We start from the raw sequence: 19,290 nt of genomic DNA on the forward strand, positions 1-19,290 counted from the left end.
GGCCTCCCGGCGCGTGTTCAGCGATTCCCCGCGTGTCCCTGGACACCCCTCGATATCTAGAGTCTCCTAGAGAGGGGCTCTGCTGGGGGGGGGGTACCCGGGCTCTGAGGAAGGGGAGGACCCATCTCCCCAGCCTCGGGTGTCCCCGGAGATCCTGGGAACTCCCTGCGGCATCCCGAATGGAGATTCCCCCGAGGTTTTGCTTGGGGACTTTAGGGCTTAATCATTTCCCACCGCTATGCCTCTTGAGCACCACCAGCTGCGGGTCTGGGGAAGAAATGCTTAGCGCAGAAATCAGCCAGTGCGTGGCATGTACTTCTAGCATGGAAAACCCGGTAAATATGAGAGAATTTTCTGTTTGGATCATTGAGTCCTCAAAGAAGATTGCTGCCTGAGGATATCCTAGAAGGGCTAATATGAACAAAGTGGAGGCAGAAACTGATTTCGAGGAAATTGCACCACTGAACGTTGGTTCTTTGGGGCTTGAAAACATGGAAATCCCACCTGTTCCATAGCAGTAATTTTACGAAATATATCCCCTCTAATCAAAAAGCGAGGTCACCTATTTTTGTAATCGTTATTGCCTTGGTCATTCCTGCCCTTAAAATGTGCAGGCCTCGGGGTAGGATTGCAAATACAGACCCACAAACCATATGTTTTTTATTTTATTATTTTTTTAAAGAGATTTTGTATATTTTAAATATTTTTATTTCTTTATTTGAGAGAGAGAGTACCCCAGAGGCATGCAGTGAGTGGGGGCTAGGGCAGCAGGAGAGGATCCCCAGGGGACTGGTGCTGAGCACTGTGTGGGGCTCCATCTCAGGACCCTGAAATCATAACCTGAGCTGAAACCAAGAGTCAGAGGCTTAAAGACTGAGCCACCCAGATGCCCCAAAAGATTTTAAGTAACCTCTACACCCATCCTGGGGATCGAACCCATAACCCTGAAATCAAGAGTCCTGAGCTCCAAGGGCTGAACCAGCTAGGCACCTCTCCCACATTTCATATGTTTAAATATTTGAAAGGTTTTTTAAAAAAATATTTATTTAAGATAGAGCAGGAGCAAGAGAGAGAGACATGTAGGGGTGGGGAAGGATAGGAGAGAGAATAAGAGAGAGAAAGAGAGAGAGAGAGAGAGAAAAGCAGGCTCCTCACTGAGCAGGGAGCCCGATGCAGGACTCAATCCCAGGACCCTGGGAATCACACTCAGAGCAGAAAGCAGATGCTCAACTGACTGAGCCACCCAGGTACCCCTAAATATTTTAAAGTTTTAAGTCTAGGTAACCAATTGTCACATCAGATATGTTCTGTTCTCCTACCTTGTCATATATATTTTCATAATGACCTACAAGTTCAGTTTCACATTCAGAATTCTTGGGCTCCTTGAAATACCTGGAAACACAGCTGGAATGTGGGACTGTGGGGAGAGCTGGCCCCCAGTCCTTTCCCACCCGCCACTTCTCTTCTCATTCCTGGCTCCCATCCACATCACTTGAGGGGGCCTTGCATACAATGTGTGGATATTCCAAGCCATATCCAAGTTCTGCCCATACTCCTGCAAACAGCCACGTTCTGGCTACCTTTCAGGTCTAGGAGTGCACATATTAGCATCTGGGCCTGCCCTCAAGAGAAAGCTGGGAAAGAGGCTTGTGTCGGCCTTGGCATCATCTGGGCAGTGAATTTCAGGTTATAGTTACCTGAATGTGGTCTAGACTCCAGAAGAATGCATCTAGGCTCTGGGTACGTATAATCTCTTGGCCCCATAAATTGCTCATCCTTGTCAGAGGTAAGTGCTTGTAAGAGAGGCATTTAGTATTCTCTAATTTGATGTCCCAGGTCAGGGCGATACTGCAAGCAAATGGTTTGTTGATGCTGGCCATGTACCAATCACTGTGCTAAGGCCTAGGTTAATGAGTGACATAAGTAAATAGTAAATACAACACAGTGATATGATGATAAAGATGAGCACTTTTGCTTTTAAAGACAGATTTATATTGTTTCCTACACCTATAATTCTTCCTTTTCCACAATATTATACAAATTGAATCATGTAGTATATAGCTTTTTCTATCTGATTTCTTTCACTTAGCATCATGCATTTGAGTTTGTTCCATGTTGTATATATCCTATCTGTAGTTTTTGGCTTTTTATTGTTAAAAAAACAAAGTCCATTGTATGGATGTACCATAGTTCATTATCTCTTCACCCACTGACGTACATTTGTGTTGTTTCTAGTTTGGGGCAATTATAAATAAAGCTACTGTAAATATTTAAGTACAGATTTTCATATGAAACAAACTTTTCTTGTGTAATATGTAGGAATGGGATTCCTGAATCATATGACAAGTGTATATTCAACTTTGTGAGAGATTGCTGGACTGTTTTCCAAAGTGGCTATGCTATTGTTTTTAAGATTTTATTTATTTATTCATGAGAGACACAGAGAGAGAGGCAGAGACACAGGCAGAGGGAGAAGCAGGCTCCTTGCAGGCTCCTTGAGCCCGATGTGGGACTCAATCCTGGGATCCCGGGACTCCGGGATCATGACCTGAGCCAAAGACAGGTGCTCAACCACTGAGCCACCCAGGCGTCCCAGTGACTATGCTATTTTATCTGGTCGCCCGTTGATAAACATTTGGGTCGTTTCCAGTTTGGAGCAGCCAAGCCATAATGAACATTCATATATAAGACTACATGGGGACATATGTTTTCATTCCTTATACCTAGGTGTGGAATGTGGAATGACTGGCTATTGTGGTAGGTAGTAGGTTTAACTTTTTAAGAAATTGCTAAACTGTTTTCCAAACTGATTGTACCATTTTATCTTCCCAACAGTATTTGGAGGAGTTCCGTATCCTCCACATCCTTGACAACACTTGGTGTGGTCTTCTAGCTTTAGGCATTCCAGGGATCCCTGGGTGGCGCAGCGGTTTGGCGCCTGCCTTTGGCCCAGGGTGCGATCCTGGAGACCCAGGATCGAATCCCACGTCAGGCTCCCGGTGCATGGAGCCTGCTTCTCCCTCTGCCTATGTCTCTGCCTCTCTCTCTCTCTCTCTCTCTCTCTCTCTCCTCTATGTGACTATCATAAAAAAAAATAAATAAATAAATAGGCATTCCAGTACACCTGTTGTGGCATCTCACTGTGATTTTATTTGCATTTCACTAACTAATGATGTTGGACATATTTTCATGTGCCAATATGCCATCCGGTCTATCTTCCTTCTTTGGTTAAGTGTGCAAATCTTTCGCCCATTTGAAAAAATTGGGTCATTTCTTATAATGGAGTTTTAAGAATGTGCAAAACATTCTGAACACAAGTACTTTATCATATATATGACCTGCAACTATTTTCTCCCAGTCTGTGGACTACCTTTTATTTTCTGGACAGTGTTTTCTGAAAAGGATAAATTTATTTTTGGAAGGTTTAAATTACTCATTTCTTCTTGTATAGGTTGTACTTCAGTGTCATATTTAAGAAATCTTTGTCTAACTAAAGACTGCAAAAGTTTTCTCCTATATTTTTTTCTAGAAGTCTTACAGTTTAAAATTTTACATTTAGGTCTATGATTTACTTTTTGAGTTAATTTTTGTATATGCTGCAGGGTATAGATCAGAGTTCATTTTTTTTAAGATTTTATTTTAAAGATTTTATTCATTTGAGAGAGAGGGAGAGAGAGAGGGAGAGAGAACAAGTACATGAGTGGGGGTAGGGGCAGAGGGAGAGAGAGAGAAGCAGACTCTCTGCTGAACAGGAAGCCTGACACAGGGCTCAATCCTGGGACCGCGGGATCATGACCTGAGTTGAAGGTAGATACTTAACCAACTGTGCCACTCAGACACCCCTTAAGATTTTGTTTTTAAGTAATCTCTACACCCAACATGGGATTTGAACTCATAACCCCAAGAGTCATGTGCTCTACCGAATGAGCCAGCCAGGTGCCCCCAGAGTTCATTTTCTTTTCCATTTGTATATCTAATTGCTGCAGCATTACTTATTGAAAAAAAAAAAAACTATCCTCTTTTCCATTGGATAATCTTTACTGTGTCAAAAATAAGCTGTCCATACATATGTGAGTCTAATTCTGGGCTCTTTATTTGATTTCACTGATCTATTTGTGTATTTTTTTAATAGATTTTTTTTTAATTTTTATTTATTTATGATAGTCACACAGAGAGAGAGAGAGAGGCAGAGACACAGGCAGAGGGAGAAGCAGGCTCCATGCACCGGGAGCCCGATGTGGGATTCGATCCCGGGTCTCCAGGATCGCGCCCTGGGCCAAAGGCAGGCGCTAAACCGCAGCGCCACCCAGGGATCCCTCTATTTGTGTATTTTGATGCCAGTACCACACTGTCTTGATTCCTGTGGCTTTATAATAAGTCTTGAAATAGGTAATGTTAATCCTCCAATTCTGTCCTTCTTTTTCTAAGTTATTTTGGCTATTATAGGTACTTGGCATTTCCATATGAATTATAAAACCAGCTTCTTAATTTCCTAAATTTTTTTTTAAAGGACAGCTGGGACTATCATAGGGATTGTGTTGAATTCATAGATGAATTTGGGGAGAATTGACATCTTAACAAAATTGAGCCTTCCAACCTATAAGCAAGGTATTCTGTCCATTTATTGAGGTCTTCTTTAATTTATCTCAGCAATATTTTACAGTTTCAGCATACAGGTCTTATACATCTTTTGCCAGACTTATCCCTATTTCATATTTTGATACTATTATAAATAGTATTTTTATGTCAATTTTTGTTTCTTGTTGCCAGTTTATAGAAATACAGTAGGTTTTTTATATTGAAATTCTATCCAGCAACCCTGCTAACCTCATTTTATTAGTGTTAGTAGATTTTTTTGGTAGATTTCATCAGATTTACTATATAAATAATCATATTGTGTGGGAATAAAGACAGCTTAACATCTTTTCCAATCTGGATACAACAGCTTCATCACCCCAAAAATCTCCCTCATGCTATCCTTTTTAAATAGCATCCTCCTGGGACACCTGGGTGGCTCAGTTGTTGAGCGTCTGCCTTCGGCTCAGGTCATGATCCTGGGGTTCTGGGATGGAGTCCTGCATCAAGCTCCCCAGAGGGAGTCTGCTTCTCTCTCTCCCTATATCTCTGCCTCTCTCTGTGTGTCTCCCATGAATAAATAAATAAGATTAAGAAAAATAACATCCTCCCTCCACACATAGCTCCTGGCAACTACTGATCTGTTCTGCATTACTTGTTTGTGTTTTCTAGAATGCCATATAAATGAAATCACTGCACATAGATTTTGAGACTGGCTTCTTTCACTGTGCATAATGCCTTTGAAATTCACCCATGTTTTTGTCTGTATCAGTAGTTTTTCACTTTTTATTACCGTGTAGTATTCCTTATGTGGCTATCCCACAGTTGGTTTATCCATTTATGTGGTAAAACGTATTTGGATTGTTTTTTTATTTGGGGCAATTAAAAATAGAGCTGCTATAGACATTTGTGTACAGGCTTTTGTGTGAATGTAAGTTTTCATAGTCTTGGAGTAGATAGATACCTAGGAGTGCAATTGCTGGGTTATATGGTAAATATATGTTTACCTTCATAAGAAACTGCCAAATCCTTTCCTAGAGTGGTGGTATCATTTCGTATTCCAGTTGCCCCACATCTACATTAGTACTGTCAGTGTGTCATTTTTTTGTATTGTATTGTCAGTATTTTTTTATTTTTGCCATTCTAATAGGTATTTAGTAGTGATCCATAAGTTAGTGAGAAGTGTGTTATTCTTGAGCTCTTGTGTATTTCTAAATATCTTTGTGTCATTGATTTCTGAAATAATTCTGTGTGGTCAGAAAATACTTTGTATTTCTTGAGTATTCTTAAATTTAAGAATTGGCTTATGTCCCAGAATATGATTTGTCTTGAAAAATGTTTCATGTGTACTTAACAAAGAAGCTGTCTGCTGCTGTTGTTGGGTAGGGTGTTCTAGAACACTGCTCCACTGTTCTTTACCTCCTTAGGAAATCTGCTGTCATCCTCTATTTTGTTCCTTTATTCATGTCTTCTTTTTCTATGGCTGCTTTTGAAATCTTGTCTTTATCACCAGTTTTTTAAAAAGATTTTATTTATTTATTCATAAGAGACACAGAGACAGAGAGGCAGAGACATAGGCAGAGGGAGAAGCAGACTTCATGAGGGGAGCCTGATGTGGGACTTGATCCCAGGACCTTGGGATCACGCCCTTAGCCGAAGGCAGACACTCCATCACTGAGCCACCCATGTATCCCATTTATCACTAGTTTTATTCATGAAGTGCCTTGGTATAGATTTCTTCGTGTTTCATTTGCTTAGGACTTATTTTTTTCTTGTATCTGTGAGTTTATAGTTTTCATCAAATTTAGAAACATTTTGTCTATTTCTACAGATTTTTCTGTCTCTTCCCCCTTTAGGGAGTTCAACCACACTTATGTTAGGCTACTTCAGGTTCTCCCACACCTCACTTTCTTCATTTTTTTCTCTCTTTTGTTTCATTTTTGTTTCTGTATCTTTTTCTGTATCTTAAAATTTATTTATCTTCTGTCCATGTAATTCGTTTTGTTTTGAGAGCTTGTGATTAATCTAATCAAATGTAGGGGTGCCAGAGTGGCTCAGCTGGTTAAGTATCTGCCTTCGGCTTGGGTCATGATCCCAGAGTCCTGAGATAGAGCCCCGTATCAGACTCCCTGCTCAGAGGCAAGTCTGCTTCTCTCTCTCCATCTGCTCCTCCCCCGCTGATGAGCACAAGCATGTACTCTCTCATACTCTCTCTCTTAAATAAATAAATTTAAAAAAATTTAAATCTAGTCAAATGTATTCTTTGTCTCAACATGGTAATTTTCATCTCTAAAAGTTTGTTTGGGTTTCTTTGTATCTTCCACATCTCTAGCTAACATTTCCTCTTGGTTTTTGAACATGTGAAATATAACTGTTTTGTCTGCTAATTCTATTAGCTGTGTTGATGATGAGTCAGCTTCAATTGAGTGACTTTTCTATTTATTATGGCTATGTTTTCTTGCCTCTGCAGGCCAGGTAATTTTTTTTATTGGATCCCAGACATTTATTTCATTGAATGCTGGATATTTCTGTATTCTTGTAAATATTCTTGGGCTTTGTTCTGGTATGCAGTTAAGTTACTTAGCAATTTTTTGATCTTCTAAGATTTGGCAATACCAGAGAAGCATTTATTCTAGGGCTAATTTTTTTCCACTAGTTGGCAAGACTCTTCTGAGTACCCCATCCAGTGTTTGTGAATTATGAGGCTTTCCAGTTTCCCTGGTGGAAACTGGTATTATTCCTGGCCCTGTGTGAGCTCAGCTTACTGTTTCTACCAGTTAATTCAGGTGGTTCTTTTCTCTCATATTGAGACTCAGCTATCTCCTCTACTCATGCACTGGAAACATCACAGATGTATTCTAGCAGACGAGGAAAGATGATGGCAGCAGGTTTTTATAAGAGTTCCACGGCCCCTAGCACTTTGACAGTATAAGACCCCACTCTGCTACATGTTAAGCATCTTAAAATGGACCACAGGTGCCACATTAAATGCCTTTATTTAACTGTAATTTTGAAAGCCTTTTTATAATTTGTATAGCTTTGTGTTTTATGAAGTACAGATTACTTGTTCTTTTCTATGGTCTGACATGTTACGCATACACACGGATTGGAACTGATAAATTGTAATATTTTGTGAGTGTTTAATTATTTTGATTTTGTGGGGATTCTGTTTTGTTTTAGTCCAATTTTTTTGAGTCTCCAATATTTTTGTAAGCTCTAGAAAAAAATTTCACAGGCCTACAAAAATACACTCTGCCTACAGAACTCCTGATTGGTAGCAGTGAGCCTAGAGAGAAAGGAACAAAAGAGACAGCTAGGATTGCAAGTGCTTGAACGGCATCTGGCATCTGGTTGGAAGTGAGGGAAAGGAAAGAGAGCAATCCTGGTTCACTACTCAGCTGGCCTGGGCACAACCATTTGCAGACATGGAAGAAGCAAGAGAAAACCTAAGTGGTAGGAGAGAGGTTGAATTCTCATTGGGACCGAGACAGACCGTCTCTGAGCAGGAGATGGAGAAAGCAGCAAGAATGCCAGATTCTTCTCCCTGCACTATACCACACATTATCTTGGGCTGGCCTGGAAGATGTGACTCATCAATACCCATTTCTGCCGATATCCTTATAACATGAAGAGCATACCTTAGCAATGCGGTAACAATCCTGTGATAAATCAGGAGAGTGGCAGTCTCTAGAAGAAATAGTCCCCATGGGATTTTACACTAGAAAGGGTAATAATGTGCTGTTTTCTGGTAACTTCCCCTTTTTCTCAGAGTACCTCTGCTTGCTTCCTTTATCAGTTATTCAGAGTTTCATAAGAGTTCCCCGTGCCAGCTTCTGTGATGTCAATCCCCAGAAGTCAAGTTGAGAAGAAGAGGTTCTCCAGTTTTACAGGAAAGGGGCTCCTGGAAGTGCCATCCCCAACAGAGAAGGACTGGCCAAAGGATGATGAAGGTGATTATGTCTTCAAAGATTCAGGTCAGGAGATGGATTCCCTGCCTCAGCCTTATCGAATGATCAACAAGATGGTGAACCTTCTATTTGACCAGTCTTGGAAAGTTATCCAGGAGAGGGATGCATTGAGGGAAGCTGAGCTCAGCCGGATCCAGCCTGTCACCTACCCTCCACATGTAGAAAACAAGGTATAGAGCAGCTGACCAGGAGTCCCTGTTTCCCAGTTGAGTGTTAATAAATGAAAATACCTGATTCAGGGAAGGAACTGCTCCAAGGAACCTTCATTCACAAGACAGATGCAATTTTGAAAGATTATAGGCATGCTCATGGTGATTAAAATGGATCTAGTAATTGCCTGGGAAATGGGTGTTCTAATTAGTTGAAGATTACACAGAAAATCTTTTATATTCTATTGCTATTTAATAATATTTCTGGGGGGGAGCCCTGGTGGCTCAGTGCTTTGGCACTGCCTTCAGCCTGGGGCATGATCTTGGAGACCTAGGATCAAGTCCCATGTCGGGTTCCCTGCATGGAGATTGCTTCTACCTCTGCCTCTCTCTCTCTCTCTCTCTCTCTCTCTCTCTCTCTGTGTGTGTGTATGTGTGTGTGTCTCATGAATAAACAAAATCTTAAAAAATATATTTCTGAATGTATTAATCACCCTCTTGCTTGATAGTTGAGAATCTGCCAGTGTCTCAGCTATAGCCCTTTCCATAGTGTTCTCAATGAAAAGAGTACAGGGAATGGGGCCGCCTGTCCATTCATCACAGGACCTGTGGTCATGGTTAACATTGTAAATGTGTACTTATTCTTAACTTATTTGTGTTCTCTGGCCCCTTTCTCCTAAAAATAGAATGCTATGACTTTCTTGATGCTTGGGCAAGATAATTAGATAAGCACTGTTTGGGGGTAATATTATATCTAGGAAGGGCCCATATGCCTCTTTGAAAAGCTAGCTCATATTCTTATAGATGGGGCAGATGAAAATCACTCCTTTTTTTTTCTTTGTTTTTATTTTCCCAGCTCAGCAAGATGCCAAATTGTATGGCAGTTTCCCAAGACTATGTCTTCATTGGAGGAGCCAAAGGATTCTCCATCTATAATCTGTACAGTGCTAAACAAATATGTATTTGGGAGAAACTTAAGGTCGATGTCACTTCCATCTGGACCACAGATTTAGGGAATGAAATACTTATTGCTCCTGTGGATGAAATGGGTACAGATTCTCCCTCTTATTTGTAGCCTCATTTATAGTTATCTGTAGACTATTTAATTTAATCTCCTTTCCAGGTATGGGTGGGGCCATGTAATATTGACTTACATCTACAGAACAGGATGGTGTTCTAAGCACTAGTCTGTAGGTTGGCCCATTTAACCCTCACAACAGCCCTAGGAAGTAAGTACAATTCATTATCCCTGTTTTTTCAGAAAATGCATCTGAGGCATTGAGGTTAAATAACTCACTTGAGGAAATGTAGAAGGTGAGTGGCACAGGCAGGATGCCAACCAGCCAGTATGAACCCAGACTTCATACCCTTTGGGCACTCAGAAGTCCTGCTGCTCATATAAACCAGGGATTGTTTCTTTCCCTTCAGCCTGAGGGCGAACCAGGCCTTCACAGGGCCTACAGTACACAAGAACCTTAGACAGTGTAATAGAGGACACTGTTTATGTAGGAGAGTGACCTGACTCAATCGGTGTTTTAGGAAGGACACCATGGTAGGAGTAAGTCAAAATGAGAGGCAGAAATGTTTGGTTTTGTAGTAGTTTGCTTGTCTGGTGATGCAGTTCTCTAGTATCCCCAAATAAACCTATCTTCTGTTGGGGGAGGGAGGGAGAGGAAGAGGAAAGAAGGAAGGAAGGAAGGAAGGAAGGAAGGAAGGAAGGAAGGAAGGAAGGAAGGAAGGAAGGGAGGGAGGGAGGGAGGGAGGGAGGGAGGGAGGGAGGGAGGAAGGAAGGAAGGAAGGAAGGAAGGAAGGAAAGGAAAGAAGGAAGGAAGGAAGGAAGGAAGGAAGGAAGGAAGGAAGGAGAAAGAAAGAAAGAAGAAAGAAAGAAAAAGAAAGAAAGAAAGAGAAAAGAAAGGAAGGAAAGAAGGAAGAAAGAAAGAAAGGAAAGAAAGAAAGGAAAGAAAGAAAGAAAGAAAGAAAGAAAAGAAAGAAAGAAAAGAAAGAAAGAAAGAGAAAGAAAGAGAGAAGGAGGCCAAGAACTATTGCTTTCATCAGGGAGAGAAATTCTGAAGGTCTGAACCAAGGCACAGGCTATTAAAACGAGAGGAAAAAATCATAGTATTGTTATGTAAGATGCAATCATTGAGGAAACGAGGTGAGGGATATATGGGAACTCTGTACTACTTCCAAAACTTTTCTATAAGTTTGAGCATGTGCAGCCTTGAGGCAGCTAGAATGGGAATGTTGATACTTAAGAGGAGTTTGGTCTAAAGATGGGATTGCATTTATCACTCTGCATTATATCTACTTGGAATCCTATCTGTGTGACCCTCAATGTAATGCATTTGAATGCAGCAACTGCCTTGGTTGTCCGTAGCACATCTGTCGTGCAGCAGATATCCCTTGGATATTTATTGGGTTGAGTTAGGCCTGCACCCACGGTGGGCTCTTTGCCTTTGCCTTTCTGGATTATGGGTGTCAGGGCAAGTTCTGAGTGTCTCACCGAGGCTCCCAGGATAAGAGAATGGGTAGCAGTAGGCAGAGAGGACCCAGGAAGGAGAACAGCCTGAACATGTCGAGTCAGCGGGAGAGGAAGCTAGGGAAACAGATCGGCAGGAGCCAGTAGGGCAGGGGGAGGCCTAATAACCCATGAGCACAAGATGATAATTCAAAAAGTCAGATATAAAAATCCCAGTTTTTCTTTGACTTGTTTATTTTACATTCTCTGTTTCAGGTATTGCTAGACTGTTTTACTTTTATAAGGATAGTCTTTTCCTAATCAAAGCCATCAATGAAGCGGTAAGTTCATGTTCTTTCCCTTATAGCTGGGCCAAAAGCTGTAGCAAACAAAGTTCACTTTTACTGTGGAGGTGATGACAGCTGTCCTAGGGTAGAAAGGAAGAGACTCTCTGGACAGAGAGCCTCCTCCAAAATATCCAACTTAGATCCCCCACCAGCTGAGGGTACATGCTGGATGCCCTGGATTTATTCAGAGAAGTTCCTAAGGAACTCCAGTCCAGACTGAGCATCAGACCAATATATTCAGCCACTATTTATAAGTCCCTAAATGTTCCAGGCTGCTTCACGTGCTGTTCCTTCTGCTCACGTTCTGTTCTCCTTGCCTCCCTACCTGCTATGAGTGCCTCTTAAATATCCCTCGTTCCCTTATATTTCATTTAAGACCAGCTCAGATTATCTCCTTCTCTGAGATACTTTCCCTTATATACTCAAAAAGGACCCAATCTCTCCCTCCTCTGCCTGGCCCCATACAGAGCAGAATCTCTATCACAGTGTGTGTTTTCTCCACTCTCCACACTTATTTGTTTGTATGACTGCTTCTTCTCTTGGATGTAACCATCCTGAGGGCAGGGGACATGTCTTACTTACCCGTGTAGCCCTTGTTCCTCGCATACTGTCTATATGCCATGGGTCTCAAAAAATGTTTAGTGAGTCAATGAGTTCAAAGAGAGAAAGAGAGAGAGAGAGAGGAATGTTCAGAGTAGATTTTTAATTGTAGCTTGTCTTGTAAAAATACTGTTGATGGTCATCAAAGCAAGTCAGTGGGGAAAAGAAAGTGTTTTCAACAAATGGTGCTAGAATGCTAGATTAACCAGTAAAGGGGGGGGGGGAATGAACCTCCACCCTACTTCACACTGTATATAAGAATTAATTTGAACCCAAAAAAAAAAAAAAAAAAAAGAATTAATTTGAGATGGATTACAGGTCTACATGTAAAGGCTAAAAACATTATCCTTTTTTGAAGAAAACACAGGGAAATATTTTAGCCACTTTGGGGAAGGCAAAGATTCCTTAGACATGGAAAGCACTAAATACAAAAGAAAAAAATTGATATTGGGCTTCATCAATGTTAAACACTTCTTATTCTCACACCATACACAAAAATTCACTTGAAAATGGGTCATATGTCTATTTGTAAAATCATAAAACTTCTAGAAGAAAACACTGGAGGAAGTCTCATGACCATGGGATTGGCAAAGAGTTTCTAGCTGTAACATCAAAAGTACCATCCATACAAGAAAAAATTGATAAGTTGGACTTCATCAAAATTAAAAACTTCTATAGGTGACACTGGTAAACGAATAAAAAGACAAGCAGTAGACTGGCAGAAAATAATTGTAAATCACCTATCTGATAAATGACTTGTATCCAGAACATAGGATGAACTCTCAAAATGCAAACTAAAAAATTAGGCATTAAGTAACCCAGTTTTCAAAATGGGCAAGGATTTGAAAAGATAGTCTTCACCAAAGAAGATATGTGGAAAGTAAATTAGATGCTCAGCATCCTTAGTCACTGGGGAAATGCAAGTCAAAATCACAGCGAGCTACCATTACACATGTCTTAGAATGCCTAAAATTAAAGAGTGACCATACCAAGTGTTGGCAGAGTTACAGAACAGCTGGAACTGTCATACACGCTGATGGTAAAGTACAATGGTACAATCATTTTTGCAGTGTTTTTTTTTTTAAGTTTTTTATTTATTTAAGTAATGTCTATACCCAAAGTGGGGCTCAAACTCACAACCCTGAGATCAAGAGTTGCATGCTCATCCAACCGAGCCATCCAGGCAGTTTTTAAGAAAGTTAAACATACATCTACCAGGCATTCCACTTCTTGATATTTACACAGGAGAAAAGAGAGCATATCTCCATCCAAACACATGTGAGTGTTTATAAGCTGCTAGATGTGTAATAGCCAAAAGCTGGAAACCACCCAAATGTCCATCAGCAGGTGAATAGATAAGAAAATTGTGATATACCCACACAATAGTTCTGGATATACCAGAACTAGTAATGCACATAACAACATGGATGCATCTTAAAATATGCTGAGTGAAGTCAGAGGCAAATTATATGATTCCATTTAAAGAAAATTCTAGAGAATACAAACTAATGTAGTGATGGAGAATATCAGTTTTTACCTGGGTAAGGTGGGAGGAGGATGAAGGGGATGATTACCAAGGGCAGGAGGAAATTTTGGGGGGGTAATAGATATGTTCACAGTCTTGGAGTGATAGTTTCAAGGAATATACATATATCAAGACATCAAATTGTACACTTTAAACGTGTAATTGGTATATGTTATCCCTCTAACGCTGTTTAATAAAACTCATCAAAAGATGTTATTAGAGTTCACTCTAGCAGGAGCTGACTGGAACCCTGAGAGCCTTGAGTGGCCCCACCAGTGCCGGCCCAGTGACCCGCACACCTCAGGAGGAGCCACAGCTATCACACCTGGCCCCCATTAGAGTAACCACAGTCCTGAGCAGTGAGGTGGAGACCCAGCGGGGACCTCCACAATGCCCCTGCCCACACCACTTGCCGCCTTGCAAGGAGCAGTGGCACCTGCTGGTGGGGACAAGAAGGTCACGGCAACAGAGGTTTAGCGAACAGTCAGATGGTTCTATGTGCAGAACAGACATGGTTTCATCAGCCGCAAGGACACCAAGGAAGATGTATTTGGACAGCAGACTGCCATAAAGAGTAACCCCAGGAAGGGACTTTTTGGTATAGGATATGGAGAGATGGAGGAGTTTGACATTGTCGGAGGAGAAAGTGTGCAGAGGTAGCAGACATTAAAGGCCCTGGTGGAGTTCAGTGCAAGGCAGTAAATCTGCAGCCAAACAGAATCACTGTGAACGCTGCCATGTCTAGGGCTAGGCCTCCATGCAATTACCAGCAGAATTACAGACTTGTGGGAGCAGTAAAAGGAATAAGGGGTCAGAGTGCCCCTGAAGGTCAGGCCCCACAGCATTGGCCCTGGTGCCAGCAACACTCTCCACCTGCATATGGGCAGACACCCTGAAGGAGCTCATCACACCATGCCAACTTCCTGTGCAGAGGGGATGGAGGGGGTTGTCAAGCAGGGCACAGAAGCATATAGACCAGTGAGAGAATCTGTATCGGGGTGGCCCGCCTCAACAGATAGCCTAGAGAGGACAGCAATAAAGAGGAGAAGGAAAATCAAGCAGATGAGACCAAGGTCAGCAGCCATCTCAACCCCACCACTTCTATTACTGATGCAAATGCCTGGACCACCTAAGCCATGAGATGGCAAAGGGACAAAAGTAGCTGAGAATCCAAGTGAGACTTTGTGGCTTCTGAGGCTAAATAGGACAGAGCTGAGTAAATGCAGGCTCATCACCTGTACCATCATGCACTTCAGTCAGCCAACTAGGAGTGATCACAAAAAACTCTCCGGACTACACCAAAATGTATTTGCACAGTAAAGGAAACCATCACCAAAATGACAAAGCAACCTACCAAATGGGAGAAGATGTTTGCAAATGACACATCAGATAAAGGGCAAGAACTTCTACAACTCAACACCCAAAACCTAAACAATCCAATTTAAAAATGGACAGAAGACAGAGAAGAAGACATGCAGATGGCCAACAGACACATGAAGAGATGCTCAGCATCACTCATCATCGGGGAAATGCAAATCAAAACCACAGTGGGATATCACCTCACACCTGTCAGAATGACTAGAATGAAAAAGACAAGAAATAACAAGAGTTGGTGAAGGTGTAGAGAAAAGGAACCGTTGGTGGGAATGTAAATCGGTGCAGTCATTGTGAAAAATAGTCTGGAAATTGTTCAAAAAATTAAAAATAGAAATACCACATGATCCAATAATTGTACTAATGGGAATTTACCCAAAGAAAATGAAAAACTAATTTGAAAGGATATGTGCACCTCTGTGTTTACTGCAGCATAACTTACAATAGCCAAATTATGGAAGGACCCAAGTGTCCACTGATAGAATGGATACAGAAGATGTGGTATATACAGTCACAATGAATATTAGCCATAAAAGAGAATGAGATCTTGCCATTTGCAACATGGATGGACCTAGAGGGTATAATTCTAAATGAAATAGATAAAGACAAATACCATGATTTTACTTTTATGTGGAATTTAAGAAATAAAACAAATGGGCAGAGAAAAAAAGAGACAAATAGATTCTTAAACACAGAGAACAAATTGGTGGTTGTCAGAGGGGCAAGGTAGGATGTGGACATGGGAAGATGGGTGAAATTATGACATTTCAGCAGTAAGAGGCAAATGAAAGAGTGGAGCTGAAGACCTTAAGTCCTTGTTTTTCTATGTTGACCACACAACTAGAACTAGTGGCATTATCTATGCAGCATCTGGCTTTTATTTTTTCTTAAGGATGTCTCTTTGGTAATACCAAATGGTTTTTTTTTAAAGTATGGGTTTTTAAAATACACCTTTAAAGGTTTTTAAAGTGTTTTGTATCTAGCCAAGTTTATTTTTATTTTTTGGAAAAAGAGAGAGAAAGTGAGCCAGGGGTGGTAGGAGAGAGGCAAAGGGAGAGGGAGAGAATCCCAAGCAGGCTCCATGCCCAGTCCGGAGCTGGACACAGGGCTTGATCTCATGACCTGAGCCAAAATCAAGAGTTGGACACTCAACCAACTGAGCCACCCAGGAACCCCTTGCCAAGTTGAGGTTTTTAAGTACCTCATTTTAAATTTGTAATAAAACATTGCAACTTGACTTTTTTCAAAAAAGCTCAACAAAATGCAAGCACCTATTAATAAAGGTCTTAATGAGAACAATTATTCATTATTATAAAGGTACAATTAAGAAAGTGTAAAAGCAAGCCACAGACAACCATAAGTATGGAGTCTCTCACCTGGCCTGAAATTTGAGCAGATTTCATACTAGGGTTACAGTCAGTCTCTACTTGCTATGGACTGAATATTTGTGTCCCCACAAAATTCAGGTTGAAATCCTAATTCCCAGTGTGATAGTATTAGGAGGTGGGGTCTTTGAGAGGTGTTTATTGGGTCATGAAGACAGAACCTTCATAAATGGGATTAGTGCCCTTATATGAGGCCCAAGAGAACGCCCTCAACCCCTCCACCACGTGAGGGCATACTGAGAAGGTGGCAGGCAGGAAGTCTAGGAAGCAGCAAATGGGCTGCTTGGGACTCACTAGACACTGAATCTGCCAGATTCTTGAAGTCTTTGGAAATTGGCTTTCCTGCCTCCAGGATTGTGAGCGATAAAGGTTTATTGTTTATGAGCCATGCAGTCTATGGTATTTTGTTATAGCAGCCTGAACAGATGAAGGCACTGCTGTGGTCCAGATAGAGCCTTTCTTCAAGCACCTGACCAGAGTTTTCAGTGTCATATAGAACTTATTTCAGGGACCCCTGGGTGGCGCAGTGGTTTAGTGCCTGCCTTTGGCCCAGGGCACGATCCTGGAGACCTGGGATCGAATCCCACGTCGGGCTCCTGGTGCATGGAGCCTGCTTCTCCTCTCTCTCTCTCTCTCTCTCTCTCTCTCTCTCTCTCTCTGACTATCATAAATAAATAAACATTAAAAAAAGATTTATAAAAAAAAAGAACTTATTTCAACTCATTTTGAATAACTGAGTTCTAACGTAGGTAGTTTGCAGATATGACCAGGAGAACAGATAATATGCAGTCACCACAATCATCAGGAGTACTTAAGAAACCAGGAAGTAAGTTCAAAATCTTTAGTTCCACTAAAGTTCCACTTCTTTGTATATGATCTTGTCCAACTGCTGTACAAAAATGGGGAGTATGAAGCAGTTTGAGGCAACTTTTCATGTCTCTAGTTTAAGAGGATTTTGTGAACCACAAAAGACCCTGAAACACATTCTTCTCTATCATCAGGCTGAGCTTACTCCATCAGCCCCTCTCTTCTTTTCAGGATGATGCCAGCAAGCAAACCACCTGTATAAAGATGGAGATCTGTCAAGGAGGGGACTTTGCAGCCTTCCTCCTACAAGGCAAGATTACCCGCAGGCTGATAAGAAAGTTCAGATAGAGCTTTCAGATAACCCCCTTTTTTCAAACCTTTTTAATTAGAAATAATTTACAGAAGAATTGTAAAGATGGGTACAGAGTTCCCCTGGAACTCTTCACCCAGATTTTCCAATACCAACAAATAACATGATCACTGTACATTTGTCAAAATTAAGCAATGACACAGGTATAATACTGTTAAGGTGGGTTTTTTTTTTTCAGGTTTTGCCCATTTTCCACTAATATTTTTGTTCTAAGGCTCATTCCAGGATATTATATTTAGTTATCGTATCTTCTTAGCCTACTCCAATCTGTGACAATTTCTTTCTTTTTTTTTTTTTTAAGATCTTATTTATTTGTTAGAGAGAGAGAGAGCACAAGCAGGGAAGCAGCAGAGGGAGAGGGAGAAGTGGGGACACTGAGCAGGGAGCCTAATGTGGGGCTCCATCCCAGAACTCTGAGATTATGACCTAAACTGAAGGCAGCTGCTTAACTAACTGAGCCACCTAGACACCCCAATCTGTGACAATTTCTCAGTCTTTCTGTGTTTTTCATGACCTTGACACTTTTGAAGAATACCAGTCAGATATTTGGTTCAATGTCCCCCAATTTTAATTTGCCTGATATGCTTCTCATGATTCAACCAGGGTTAAGGATTTGGGGGAGATGCCACAGAGGTGAAGTGCTCTTGTCATTATATATCAGGGGGTATGTGCTAGCAACATCACCTAATTAACTGGCATTTGCCAGGTTCCTCCATGGTTAAGGTACTGCTTTTCCCTCCCCATACTCTGTTAGAAACAAGTCAGTATGTCCAGGCCACATTCAAGGGCAGAGGATTTTAGCATCTCTTCCTGGAGGTAGGAGAATCAAAGAATTTGGGGGCATATGCTGAAACCACCACAGTAGTGGATAAACATTTGTGGGGAGATACTTTGAGACTGCAGATATCCTGTTTCCCCTTAAAGGATAGCCTACCAATTCTAGCATTCATCCTTGGATCTTATGTGCTGTAATTATTACTGGTGATAGAACATATTTTATTCAAGTGACTGTTCGCTTGATTTTTAACTTTTAAATATTTAGACACATGGTATATGGGCCTCTATATTCTTACCCCACGCCCCTCAAATTTTTTTTTTAGATTTTATTTATTTATTCCTGATAGACATAGAGAGAGAGAGAGGCAGAGACACAGGCAGAGGGAGAAGCAGGCTCCACGCTGGGAGCCCAACGTGGGAGTCGATCCCAGGACTCCAGGATGGTGCCCCGGGCCAACGGCAGGCACCAAACCGCTGAGCCACCCAGGGATCCCCCAGGCCCCTCAAATGTTAAGGGCTTGAAGAAAGCATACACTTTATTATGCTTTATGCATCAAAGGAAGCTTTTATCTCTGTGGTGGTTCCTAGGGCTGCCCCAACAAAACACTGCAAACTGGGTGGCTTAAAACAAAAGATATTTATTCTTTCCCAGGACTGGAGGCCAGAAGCCTGAAATCTAGGTGTCCAGATGATGACTTTTTCAAGGAAATACTTAGCCAGAACCCCCATACTAAGGGAAAGTGACCCCTCCCAGGTTGACAGGTATTCGGTATAGAAGCTGTGTGTGTTTCTGTGACAAATTAAAGCCCCACAACCACTTCCATCAGTTGTCATTTCCTCAAATATCAGAAGAATGCTCTTGAGGGATCTCTCCCAATTCTAGCCATACCCCTCTCAGTTATGGATTCTGTGTAATACCACCTTCCTCCCCAGACAAGAAAAGTTATACGACAAA

At 41.4% G+C, this 19,290-nt stretch overlaps 1 protein-coding gene across 11 annotated transcripts in view; it reads left to right on the forward strand.

Annotated features, from left to right (window-relative positions):
* Positions 1-19,290, forward strand: part of WDR93 (WD repeat domain 93) — a 48,292-nt gene that overhangs the window by 149 nt on the left and 28,853 nt on the right. For 4 of the 11 annotated variants that reach the window (XR_012018161.1, XR_012018160.1, XM_072799833.1 and 1 more), the window contains exons 2-6: positions 1,588-1,740; positions 8,372-8,713; positions 9,549-9,741; positions 11,427-11,491; positions 17,420-17,498. Coding sequence is in view for 8 of the 11 variants with exons in the window: in XM_072799833.1 (XP_072655934.1) it covers positions 8,414-8,713; positions 9,549-9,741; positions 11,427-11,491; positions 17,420-17,498 (637 nt within the window). In the remaining 3 variants the exon portion in view is untranslated. Of the gene's footprint in view, positions 1-12; positions 336-1,587; positions 1,741-8,371; positions 8,714-9,548; positions 9,742-11,426; positions 11,492-17,419; positions 17,499-19,290 lie in introns of those variants that run through there. The other 7 variants (XR_012018162.1, XM_072799847.1, XM_072799820.1 and 4 more) reach the window with 6 other exon arrangements.

The sequence above is a fragment of the Canis lupus genome, chromosome 2 (genome assembly GCF_048164855.1).
Source record: "Canis lupus baileyi chromosome 2, mCanLup2.hap1, whole genome shotgun sequence".
In the NCBI taxonomy this organism is placed as follows: domain Eukaryota; kingdom Metazoa; phylum Chordata; class Mammalia; order Carnivora; family Canidae; genus Canis; species Canis lupus.